This window comes from Thermobia domestica, chromosome 5 (genome assembly GCF_964235325.1).
Source record: "Thermobia domestica chromosome 5, izTheDome1.hap1.1, whole genome shotgun sequence".
Lineage (NCBI taxonomy): Eukaryota > Metazoa > Arthropoda > Insecta > Zygentoma > Lepismatidae > Thermobia > Thermobia domestica.
Window position 1 is genome coordinate 282,738,721 of NC_137458.1, and position 13,680 is coordinate 282,752,400.

General features: G+C 36.2%; 1 protein-coding gene across 3 annotated transcripts in view; it reads right to left on the reverse strand.

The window, feature by feature from the left end:
* Window positions 1-13,680, reverse strand: part of LOC145686671 (uncharacterized) — a 188,349-nt gene that overhangs the window by 90,351 nt on the left and 84,318 nt on the right. For all 3 annotated transcript variants that reach the window (XM_081760181.1, XM_081760183.1, XM_081760182.1), the window contains exons 10-11: window positions 11,050-11,136; window positions 8,458-8,586 (exon numbers count right to left, since the gene is read on the reverse strand). In XM_081760181.1, coding sequence (XP_081616307.1) covers window positions 8,458-8,586; window positions 11,050-11,136 — 216 coding nt within the window. The remainder of the gene's footprint in view (window positions 1-8,457; window positions 8,587-11,049; window positions 11,137-13,680) is intronic.

Genomic DNA, 13,680 nt, shown 5'->3' on the forward strand with positions numbered 1-13,680 from the left:
AAGAAGAAGCATACAATTTGATTTAGTTTCGTATGTTTAGGCTTAACATCCTTACGTAATACCGAGGTTATCAAGGAGAAGACTTTCACTTAAAGTGACATCCGAAGCGCTACTTGGTTTACACATGAAAGAAGGGTTGTAGTTCGGCCGAGAATTGAACATGGGAAACCTTGATTAAAAGGTGAAAAGGCGATAAAACTAATGCAAATTGTTTGATATATGAAAACGACACCATGAAGTTCGCACGATTCGCATTTTGCCTTTTTTTTTTTTTTGTTTGTTTGTTTGTTTAAACCCGTTTTTGTTTTTTGAAAAAGCCAGCTCGTGTAAACCAGCCAACCCTGAAAGTAAATACTTCTTTAAAAAATACACAAATAACTAGCAAAATTGTATGTAGTATTTTTACTTCAAAATATTCCGTAACTCCTTTTTGAAACAAAATAAAATAAAACATAAGAGAAATATTTACATTTGTATGATACACTTAAAGGCTGCACATTTAGAGCTTTGTTTTAGGTGGTTCTGCATATTCTTGAAATTTTATAGTTACGTCTTATATAACCAATATCACGATTTACCCAGCCCTCAAGGTTTCTGAATTTTTAATAAGAAAAATTTCAACATATGAAGGGTGTGAGGCAAGAACATTGGTAACCCACAATTTTACTATTTTAAGAAATTAGAGATTTTCTGCTACACAATTCATTTTCAAAGTCGGAAAGCTGATTTTTCACATAAGGCTATACATGAAGGATTAAACGGACTTGATTAAACGAAGTGGTATGCGTTGCTCTCTATCTGGTGCTGCATAACTCAGCAATTGATTTGTTGGTTACCCTTTTCTTGCCTCACATCCTTTATATCATTACGGAACTCAAAAAAAAAAAAAAAAAAAAAACCCTACAGGATATATTTAAGTTAAGCCAAACATAACTGCACAACAAACATGACTGAAAGGTTAGCTTTTGCGCTTCTATCGGGAAGTCCGGGATTCAACCCAGCATTCGAACATTCTGACAAAAGTTTTTCTTCATTCCATCTGTGAATGTAGAAATAGTGCGCGTATTGTGAGTCTTGGCCGACTTCCTTTCTTATTATTTTTTAATCGTTGTTATTACTAATTACCAGCAGTGACGGTTTTGCGAAGGTAGGATGGGGAGGGGTCTTTCGGACTGAAGCCTGTTCCTCAAAATTATGGAATGTCTAAAACAAACGAAATATCTATTAGTTATGCCTTTACCCATAAACTTTAAGCTCCCCTCAAATAAAAATTTGGAATTTTTAGAAAAACTAAATATTAGTAAGAAATATCCCTCCCAAAATACTTTTCTAAATCCGTCACTGACTCTCAGTATGAAATGATCTTCAAGGTTGTATCCGGAAGATTATTGCTAAACGAAACGAAACGAAATATTAATGCCTGTTCTCATAAACTTCAAGCTACTCTCAAATAAAAATTAGGGATTTTTAGAAAAACAAAACAATCAGAAAAACTCCTCCCAAAATACTTTTCTAAATTCACTACTGATTATTTGTATAAAAAGATATTCAAGGTTGTATCCGGAAAGTTACTGCAAAATCACTGCACAGCTACAGTATAACAAATGTAGAAGTAAGGTTTGAGGGATATATTGAAAAACGTACGCTTTGACGGACACGTAAGTTTAACTTTTACGCTAGAAGCTAGAGTACTAAGCTCTTAGAAATGAAACACGGATGACAAACTGAAATGATCCAGAGAAGAAAAAAATTCGATAACTCAAAAATCAAAATAAATTTAAACAGCCTCTAAAATTGCCCTCAAATGCTAATTCTATATGTTTGCTTTATTTCGTAAAACATGTGCTGCATCCATCTTAATGGTAAATTCCAGAGCGAAATATGGCATTTAGGACATGGAAATCTTATCTAACTATAGAGTATACTATAAGAAAGCTATTTCGATAGAAAAATCATGAAAATGAAAAAAGCCAAAATTCTATTTTTTCCCCTCCAAAAAATCCAGCCTTTTATGTGAAAAAATCATCGATTCAAAAAAAAACAAAAAAATAACGGTTTTTTGCATCTCTAAAAAAATAATTATAAAAAGCTAGAAATTAACGTTCCAGGCGAACCTTTCCTCGTGGGCTAAGCACCGTCCACTCTGTATCCATTGGTCCATCTTCTACCATGTTAGACTTCAAAGAAACTGTGAGTGACTTACGAACACGTGGAGATTTCGCTCTTTTTGGGAAAAGAATCGTATCACTCAGTTGGCGTATATGATAGCTAAGTTTTAGGCCGGCGATATATGGTGAGGGGCGAAGAGGCGGTGTTCGCCGAAGACCAACACAAACAGAAATTTGTGGGGTTTTGGGAGGTTCGATAATAGATGCGACTGGGCTCTGAAGGACTTTTGTCGGCAACAAGATCTGTTTTGAGTGGAAACGTCAGACGTCTGGGTCGCTACAGATTTGCAAGAAGTAGCTGCAACACTAGAAAGTGAGGAAGGGATACTTTCTTTAAGCGACGCTTAGCATCGGCAGCAGAGATCTTCTCGGGTATGTTTCTCACGTTGAAAGGCTTGTCAGTCTCGAGACCAGCAGAATATCGTAGTTGACACGAAAGGGCTTGTACGGAGTTACGCACCATAACTACCCTGGTCAAAATTCACACAAAGAGCAGCACTCGCATTACACGACATGCTGGTATGCGAAAGTGTTCACATTTGAAACATCGCAGGGAACTGTGAATATAGGGACGGACCTTAAGTCGATAATAACCAGCCTTCACATAGTTCGGAAGTGTAGGCAAACTGAAAATAAGAATCTGTGACTGAGTAGCGAAGAGTTCACCTGACTTCTTACTCTTAAGGCAAGCTATTTTTGTTGGTTAGCGAGCTCAGATTTAATCTTCTTCTCGGTGGCATTTAGGATGTTCAACACAATATGACTCCTCTAGAGACGTTCATTAGACGACGGGGTTCTACTGGTACGTTCACTGGTCCAATGGTAGTCAATTTCAGTAGCTTTGCTATTTGCTTTCAATCGACCGTTTCCACCAATAAAGTATCATTTCGCAATTTCTTGATTAATATGACATGCCTGTAATAGCACTCGGACGGTAAGCTTCAATATTGGCACCATCAGCATCTTTAAAGGAGCAGTTCGACTTAGAAATGCAATTTTTACAAATTATTTCCATTTGCAGAGTTGAAAATTCTAAAAGTAATGGTGTTTATTTGATCCGATACGTTCAGCCGTTAGCGAGTAACAGACACACACACACACACACACACACACACACACACAAAAAAAGATATGACGTCACCCGTGCGAGAGCAGGCTCCCATACTCAATGCCAAGCATTTCGTTTGTGAGCGGTGCAGTGGCACGTTCTAAAGTGCAATTTCCTTTTGCAGAGCTGATTGCAAAGACTTAGAAATGTCATCTTCATGTAGAAAATCATAATATCTGATGGTGGGATACACAAAAGTTTTTATAATATTACAAGGAGGTACAAAACATAGTTTTTCCTACAAAGCGTAAGTTCAGCGTTTTACAAAAGGAACTAAAATTTCGAAACCAATGCCATATAAATAAATAGCAAGATGACTACAACACGTAAGTATCCTTTCTTTAATCATGGTTCCGATTCCCAAACATAAGCGAGTTCATTTCGCGTTTTGTTGCAATTTTTAATAATGACCCTATAATTTTGTGCTTCAAGGTATGTACAGGAGCGCGGCATACGTGGCAAACTTGAAATAACATTTCTAAAGTTTCTCAGAATACGAAAAATACATTACCGGTTAAATTTGCTTTATTCGCATCGCTCTCCGCGCGGAACAATTCTCGACACCCATTTCATCATCATTGTTACTTGACGCAGTTGTATTTCCATTTATTTCTAAAACAGTATCTTAAGAATGATGAGTGGCACCGTCACTATTACCCTCTAATGCCTTGTCTTGACTACAACCGGCAATCGAGACTTGTACGACTTCTTTTAATTTGGTAACTGAACATAAATCGGCGCTTGTTCAATGTTTCTAATTCTAAAACTTTCAATAATATACTTGGAACAGCATTCTTTCTGTTTGCGTGTAAATGATTCTCCTGAAATTAGCTCTTCTTTCAGTAAACGTGATTGCTCGAAGTCGGACTCTTCAAAATGTTTGGAACAAACCCAAGTGTTTTTATTTGGTACAAAATTTTTCCTATTGATTTTCTTCAGGCATAATTTATATCGATCTCGTGATTTCTACGTGACTTGGAAACGTAGAAAAATATACTTTATGTCCATCAGCTTTAATCGCACGAGAATTACACCCGAAAACACAGCATGTGTTAGGCATTTCTACCTCACTTAACAAACAACATGTGGCTGTACTAACATGTGTTTCCTACTTCGCACTAATGTTTCTTTAAAAAAAAACAAAAATGTTTCGGGGGGAACACTTAGTATTCGAAGGGGCACATTTTTTTTTCACACGGTACTATTCTATTTCCTATCATATTATAGATGTATTATTTTGGTTTCCTTCGGGGGGAGGGGGCAATCAGAGCTCCGGGAGGCAGAGCCCCTAAAAAAAATATGTCTGGAAGAAACACTACTTCGCACAATACTACGTAATCATTGCTCTCACTCTTTCCCTATTTTTATACTAATGCTGTGCGAAAACGTCTCTCCCAAAACAATCTATTAAATTTATTGCACTAGGGAGTAGTTGCTGACTCACATTGAATTCCTCGCTAGCCCACAAGCGACGTCAGCATTTTCGATTCATCGAAAACAAACGCCAATAGAAGTGAACGAGATTGCCTATCAAGATTCTTAAAAATACGTGTCTCTTATTTTTTCAAACATTTTCTATTGTACCAAACTTGTTTCTAATCGAACTGCTTCTTTCAGTATAAGATATCGGCGTCGTGACACTGGTCTTTTCCACATTATCAACAGCTTGAGTTTGACTCGCTCTCGCTAGTTTTGGGTTTATTACGAGAAGGTGAGCTCGGACCTGATTTTAAAGATTTTTGGGTACTCATAAGAAGTTGATTTGAAATATACATTGACAAATAAAAAAACGTGTGTGAATGACACAACTTCACACCGGGGCGCTTGTGGGAAGAACTTACGCTAATCCCCTGGCTATTCCATACGCACACCCTCATCGTAGGATCAGCGTGGAGCCGACGCGGTCAAGGGAAATGAGAGTGCAAGGAAACCATTCCCGTCGACAAAAAAACGCGTGACTCCGGAAAACCAAGAAGTGGAAAAAAAGCCTGGCGAAACAAAAGATAGACCCCACCACACCAAAACAAAACAAAACGAAACAAAAAGATGTAATTTTTTTTGGTTTTAATTTTTTTCTGTTGATTTTGTTTGGATATTTAAGCATTTTCGAGAACTCAGCTCACCAGACAACACAAAACACTGAACGTATGTAACAGCAGGCCAAATAGAGGAAGACGTCCACAAATTATCCTCTTCCCTTACTCCAACCATCCAGCCGCAAGTCCGGTAGTGGTATTCGTGGCTGAGACGGCATGCAAGAACATGTGGATGAGAAGTGATGCATAAAAGAAAAATGAAGCCGCCCTCTCAGCTCCTCCCTGTTCCCGATGATTTCGGCCCGCTACATGGAAGGGTACAATATAGTAATAAGAACAGACAGAACTTGTTCTTCATATGCTGAATCCATATCAAAAAGTCAATATATTCGCTATCACTTACTGTTTTTGTTCCGCAGCGTCAAGGATTTAAACCAAAAATAGTTTATTTCAACCACTTCCGGTTTGAATAGTGGGTTTACAAAGCAGATGAAATATATTTTTTGGGCGCTCAATCGATTGCAAAGGTCGGCATCTTGATAGTACAAGTATTTACAAAGCTGGCATCTTGATAGTATTTACAAAGCAGGCAAGTTGGTAGTATTTAATTTTTGCTCTACGGAAATCAGTATTGAAACCGGAAGCAATACTAAATTTGAACTACTTTCGGTTTCGGAAGATGAAAAAAAATGAAATCATTGAGTTTTACGTCCCACGGTTATGCCGGTTAGGCTAAAGGAGACGGTGATAATGAGAGATGAGTGAAATGGTGAAATGAAGAAAGTGGGAGGAAACGGGAGAACCCCGAGAAAACCCACGAGCACGGTGTTTGTCCACCACAAAGTTCACTTGGCGGGGGCTGGGATCGAACCCGGGACCCCAAGCACCAGAGGTGAACGCTCTACCACTGAGCCACCGCGCCCCCCAGGTTTCGGAAGATGATTTGAATAGTCATGATATATTGTCTTGAGACGCTCACTATCTATTACTGTGCCTGTCATGTGGCGATAAACACTGAAACGCAAAAAATCGCATCTTGATAGCATTTACCGGTTTCACTCTACGCAAATCAGTATTGATATTGGAAGTAATAGTAAATCTGAACCACTTTCGGTTTCGGCACAGCGTTGGGCATAGTCATGATATGTTATCTTGAGGCACTGAATCGTTTGCAAAAACAGCTTCTTGATCTTTTTTGTCTATGGCGATAAACGTTGAAACCGGAAACTGATAATTTTAACAATTTCTGGTTTTAATAAAATGCTTAGGAAGAGATGTAACCTATTCACTGACGCTGAATCAATTCCAAAAATAATAAATAAATAAATAAATAAAACTAAAATAAAATAAATAAATAAGTAAACACATCTTGATTCATTTACTGTTTTTGTTCTATTGGAAATCAGCACTGAAATCGGAAGTGAAAGCAAATTACAATCACTCCGTTTCGGAAGTGTTGTGGATAGCCATGTTGTTGTCTTGAGACGCTGAATAGTTTGCAAAAAAGCTTCTCACTATGTTACCATTTCCGTTCTATAGCGATAAACGTTGAAATTGGAAATGACTAATCTGAACCACTTCTGGTTTGAATAGAGGGTTAACGGAGGAGATGGAACATATCCTTGCGACGCTGAATCAATTGCAGAAGGGTACTTCTTGGTATCTTTTCCTGTTTCTGCTCTACTGAAACCGGAAGTAGTAATTTGAACACTTTCCGGTTTTTGTAATGTGTTACGAATAATCATATGTTGTTTTCTGACCCTGAATCGTTTGCAAAAGATGCTTCTTACTATCTAATTACCATATTGTGGCGATAAACGTTGAAACCGCAAATGGCTCATCTTAAAAACTTAAGTTTAATAGAGCTACAACAGAGGAGATGAACCGATTCTTGGGATGCTGGACAGCAGAAAACTATATCTTGAAAACCACAGTTTTACTCTACGAAAAATCACTATTGAAACTAGAATAATGTATTTGAACCACTTCCGGTTTCGGTAGTGTTTGGATAATCATATGTTCACTGGAGACGCTAAATCGTTTTAAAACCAAACAGCTTTTCGCTATCTGTTACCGTTTTCATACTATGCCGATAAACGTTGAAACCGCTACTGGAACCGGAAATAAAAGTAGTAAATTCCAACCACTTCCGGTTTTGGTAGAGTATACTGGTTAGTCACAACATATTGTTTTGAGACGCTGTATAGCTCGCAAAAAACAGCTGGTTGATATATCTTTTACCGTTTTCTTTCTATGTAGATACACATTGAAACCGGTAGTGGGTAATTTCAACCACATCCAGTTTGAATAGAGAATTATCGGAGCACACAGAATATATTCTAAGGACCTTGAATCGGCTGCAAAATACCGCATCATCATAGCATTTACTCTTTAATACAGAGAAATCAGTATTGAAACTGTAATAATAAATGTGAACCACTTCCAGTTTCGGCATTGTGTTTTGGATAGTAATGATACATTATTTTGAGACGATCTACAAGAAATTGCCTATACTCCAACGGCATTTTTTTTTTTTTTTTTTTAATGACAGAGCCAAAAAGCGTGTAGAAATTGATGTAGTGTTTGTAAAACGAAAATCTTGACACAATAGGTGACTCGAAAAAGGAAGAGGGAATGAGAAATTTTTGCTCGGTATTCTTTCATTTGTCAAAAAACCTGACTAAGCTATTTTCTGTGGTTTACTTATATATTTGAAACATCTTAGTCGAGGTATTCGGTTCCAGCTTTGAAACCTAAGACGACCCGAGGCATCATATCATTCTAACATGATACCACTGCAAAGAAAAACAAAAACACTCAAACCCACCCACCCATATATATATATATATACTAACATGGGGAAGAAATGTAAATAGTAACCTTATATATTGTAGACTCTAAAAATGGCCGCAGTGTGGAAAAGGTTGGGAAAGGTGCTTTACACACTCTAAAATTATGTGAGTTACTTGACTGACACTTCCCATAAGAGAATTGACATCCTTCTTTACTAAATTACGAATTACGCCGGTAAGTATTCTGTGGAATTCTATTATAAAATAACAGACAATTTAGAACGATGACATAATATTACAATGCTAGAATTGCATTTTTGGCTTTAGGATTCGTATTAAGCGTGAATACTTACTGTTAATGTCACTTGACTGACGTTCTCTCCTTTCTCGGCTTTTGTAATAAACTTTGTCTCTTATTTGTGTCCATTCGTATTTTCTTGTTAGAGTGCATTTCCTCTGAAATTCTTCTATTACTTCTCGGTCTAGAAATAAAAGGAAAAATTCCTAATATCAACAAGCAAATCAAAAATTTTAAACATTACTTAATTAACGTACAAAGTAAGTTATCACGTTCCTTTGTTTTTTCCTGAAACGAAAGATATTTGTTCGTTCTTAAATCATCGATCACTAATTTGTACCTAAAATACTGAGGCTAAGTGTAATTTTCTTGTAATCGAAACATTTTGAAACCTCCAAACTTTACTTATTTACTTGAATATTTATTTTCATCTGAATTTCAAAACTATACATTCCTCACATGTTACATCAAGGGCGGCGATTAGGGGAGGCAGGAAAGGGCAGTGACCCCTTAATGTATACAATTTTCTTTTGGAAATTTAAAGTTTTTGCATGTATTACTGGTTCATAGAAAAAATGGTGCCATACAATATTTACCGCTGTGTGGATGCGTATTGGTTATTTGTCTTCCTGTGGAGTTAAGAAAGCTACAGGAATTGCGTTTTAATTGCCACACGGAAAATGTCCCAAAAATTAACCTATTGGAGAGCAACAATTCCAGCGTACTTTCATTTCTTCTTACAAGGGCTCGATATATTAATCATCCGCTTTGAAACTGAGAGAAAATTTCGCAAAAAAGTATTTTAAAAGTTATTCTTTAATTGCACAAAATCGACAGTTTCTAAAATGTCTGTTTTTTCTTTCTAATAGTAAGGAATATTGATTTAAAAGGAGAGTAATAAGAAACAACTTGTACCTTATCCATTGTTTTGCCTACAGCATTTATGATATTCCGTAGTTACAAATTTGTGTTGAAAGAAAAAAAAAGTTTTTTTTTTTTTTTTTTTTTAACTAGCAGATACAACAATGCTACCCCTTTTCGTTCGCTTTTCTTTTTATGAACAGACAGCAAGAAAAAAATTAAAATAATTGTCGGCAGTTTAGGCCTATTTTGGATTCTGTATTTTAACTGAAAAAAGACAGAATCCTATTAGTTACACAATCTTTCGTCAAATAACGTGTTAGAAACGACCAGAAAAACTAACATTGATATACAAATGTTCAGGTCATGTGTTGCCCCCCTCCACAACTTTTAACGTCCAATCGCCGCTACTGTGTTATGTGGTTGGTTGAACTTTTATTCAACAAGTCTAGGAAGTGAATATGCGTGAACTCATATACGTAAAGCCGACTAATACGTTTACAACGCAATTTATTCAGCTATATTTGCGAATACAGAACAGATTAAATAGCAGAAGTGGTGCGTTCGTTTACTTTTACGTTTACGTTTACTTTTACTTTTTTAAGAAAGTAGTAATTTTATTTAGAATATGACTGTGCTTAACGAACAAATTACTGAAATGAGCGATGAGTAGGGACACTACTGAGAATTTGCCTCACTCACTTTTCGCACTGAGAATTTGAAAATTTCGCGATTTGTTGCATTTTCCAAATAAAGTTTCGCATTTTGTAGTTCTTGTAGAAAGATATTCCCTGACATTTTTACAACTATTCCTTTTATTCACAGATCACTACAGAAATAAACCATTAATTACCTAAAAACAAAGTACACTGAATATTTCACTTAACATTGTAAATTTCACTTATAGAAAATTATATATATTTCTTTTTAATCAAACTGTAGAAAAATCAGTAACTAAAGTTACTATGAATAGGAAAGTTTTGCTGTCTTCTGAAAACACATAGGCACAAGTTACACTTAAGCATTAAACATGTTACAGGCTTCCCTATTTTCCTCCTTCTTTGCTGTACATTTGTCACTTATACCAGTCCATACTTGAAGAAAAAAATCCCTTACAATTGGCACTGTTTGTTGGAAGCCCCACACAAGTAAATTTACAACAAAAGTCAAACAATCATCTCTTCGGAACTCCACATCCACTGCGATGGTGATAGCTAACGCGCAACAAGTTCTTTATAGCCGTATCCGAATCACGCAAAATGCACCGTTCATGCTACGTTCTACTGTTCCGTCAGCAAAAAATTAGCGTTTCTAAATTAATGAAAACGTAGTTTTAAAATTTCGTGTTACTTCGCGTATTGTTAGAAATTTCGCGCAAAACTGCTAATTTCACGTTTTATCGCACAACGGAAACCAATGAAAATACACATAGAATATCATAAAACGTCAAGTAACTGACAATTACTTAATTCTGACGCATTTCGTTTTATCGCACATTGAGAAAAACTCGTGCTTCTAGCGATGAGCCATTCGCTAAACTTAAGAAAATACGAGGGTTGTAATTTTAACAAAGGCAATTCTCTTTTTATCCAGGTTCTGAATCAGGAACACGCAACGTTGGATGCTTACAGCTAATACCGGATAAAATGATTTTGTATCCAGGGAATATATCAGAGCAATAGATGGCTTTCAAAAAGTGATACTATATCTGCGTTACAGGAGGTATCAAGACACATGAAGTTTAGATAAGATGAGTATAAATATATTTTGTTCAATTTATACACACCTGGTCTTCTCGATTCTGCAAGATAACGAGAGAAATATTCGAGAACCTTTTCCTCATCTTCTGGCACCCACACACGCCTTCCAAAACCTGTAATGAACATAACATTAGATTTATTATTTCGGTGAACTGATTATTTCCCAAACTTTTAACAAAGATATATATACAAAGAGTAATAATGGTATTACCAATAACTGTCAATAGAAATTTGACCTTACATTTTTGTTTCAGTGATATAGATAGATTAAGGATGTTTGAAACTTCATTACGAACTACCAAATCTTACCGGAGTGGAAGGGCTAAAATCTGCACTATTACGAAGCACTGGAGTACAAAAACTTGCATGTGATGATCTGAACCGCGATTGGGTAAACATTGATGACCCTACAGACCAGCACTCACCATGTTAAGGAAATGGTTTGTTCCACAACTCCAGAGCTTCAAAGTCAACCTGAAGGATTGTTGGTTCCATCAAGACCGAGGCATGGAGTCATTGTCAGGGAATACTTGAATGAGTTTTTCGTAATGGATGGATGGTTGGATAGGGTGAGAATCACAACTTCCAGCGCCTCCTGATTGGTCTCCAAGAAGTCCAGACTACAAGTATCTGAATTATTTGTGGAGTAATATCAAAGAACGTGCTTCCTGTGAGCGGTATCACACAATTGTAAACGATATTGTTAATCAACAAGGTAACACTTCATAATATATCACACACGTTTTGCGCCGCATCATTTCATACTATGCGAAAGGTGGTGTTCCTACATACCTTCTGAATGCGTGACAAGCAGGATTGGCAAAAACCATGGTTTTTATTGAAAAAACCAAAAAACCCGTTTTTTGGTTTAAACTTTTTTTTTTGTTTAAACCAGGTTTTTTGGTTTAAATAATTTGCTCTATGTATTTATATCACGTATGGACAGAAATAAGTTTGTTTCACCTAAAGATGCAAGGGCTCGGAAAAAAAACCGGCTTTTTTGGAAAAAAAAAAACTCGGTTTTTTCTGCTTCGCTTTTTTGCTTGGGAAATTTTGGGCTTTTTTCAAAATTCTGCTTTAAATTGATAAAGCCGATTTTGTTTCGCTTCTCTATAACACTAAAAGTCATTTAATTAGTGGTTGATGCCGATAATAATATAAAACCTCGAAAATAAACCATGAATTTCGAAAAGATATTTCATACAATTTTACTTCAACATATTTACATTATGAATTCCAAAGGATTAACCAATGTATATAATAAGATTTTTTAACCTCCTATATACAAAAGTAAGCAGGGTTGGCAAGAACCATGGTTGTTTTGAAAATGCCAAAAACCCGTTGGGGGGAGGGGGGAGTTTAAACTAGGTTTTTTTTTTGGTTTAAACCAGGCTTTTTTGGGTTGAGATACTTTTGCTTTATGTATTTATATTACATATTGACAGAAATAAGTTTGTTTCGCCTTGGTGTCATTATGGAACAACGGGATTATGATGGAAGAGGTCACATAAGCTTAAAGAAGTCCGGTCAGGAAATTTCTTATTGGGAAACTCCCGCCCTAGCCATCGGGAAAATCCCGTCATTAAGGTAAAAGCACCTGTAGTTGACACCCCCTCCAGTAGTTGACACTTTAGAGAAACTTTTCAAATAATAAGGTAACCAGTGCTCAGAATCGTTTGAAAATTATGAAGCAACACGGCTACTACCCTCTATCGTGAAAACAAATAAACTAATTGGCTGTACTGCATTGTGGGTAGACATGGCGAAGGATCTAACGAAGATTGTGTGTGTTCGATGCGCGTTGTGAGTTTTTGTAAAGGAATTTGTTAAGCAGGTGAGTATTTCTCTTAAGGTTTTACTCTTGTGTTTTGGTTCTATCTGGTTCAAAATTATTCTTTGTTATTTTCTGAAAACTGCTTAACGTATTTCAATAGAGGTCTTTGTCCTACTCTATTGAGAAGTTGTTGAAGTATGGCGTGGGTGTCAACTACTGACTATAATTTTTATAATGTTCACTAGTAATTGACATCCCCTGTCAACTTATAGCACAAACCAGAATTATAATAATATTGCTGTAAATACAATATTATTCTTGCTTTTGCTTGAAAAGACAGCCCTAGGATCGGCAGCGTGTGTATCTACGTGGATCTAGTGGTTGACAGGGGTGTCAATTACTAGTTAACAGGGCATGTCAATTATTGGATTAACAGAAAAAAAAAAAACTTTTTTTTTTTTTCGAGAAGCGCCTCCATTCTTTCTTTGTCTGAGTTCCGAATACTTAATTCTTACATTTGAATGACAACTTATCGGGTAAAAGATATTTTTCTGATGTAAAATGATATTAGAATAACGTTCAGTTAGTATAGATGTATTTTCTGCTTACTGAATTTAAATTTCCCGTTAAAGTCAGAGATAGTAAATTCATCGTGCCTCATATAGCCTCACTGCTGAAAATACACACTAAACTTAAGCACCTTAAACTTTAAACCAAATTTTGTCAGGAGTTTGCGGTCGCTGAGTACATTTCTGAGCGGATATGTCCTTATACATCCTTCACTTTTCCTTTTTTTCCTGATACATCTGTATTTAGAGGGCAAAGGGTTAATGCAAGTATGACTACTTGGATAAAAAGTATTTTTTGAAACGTTTCACCTGTT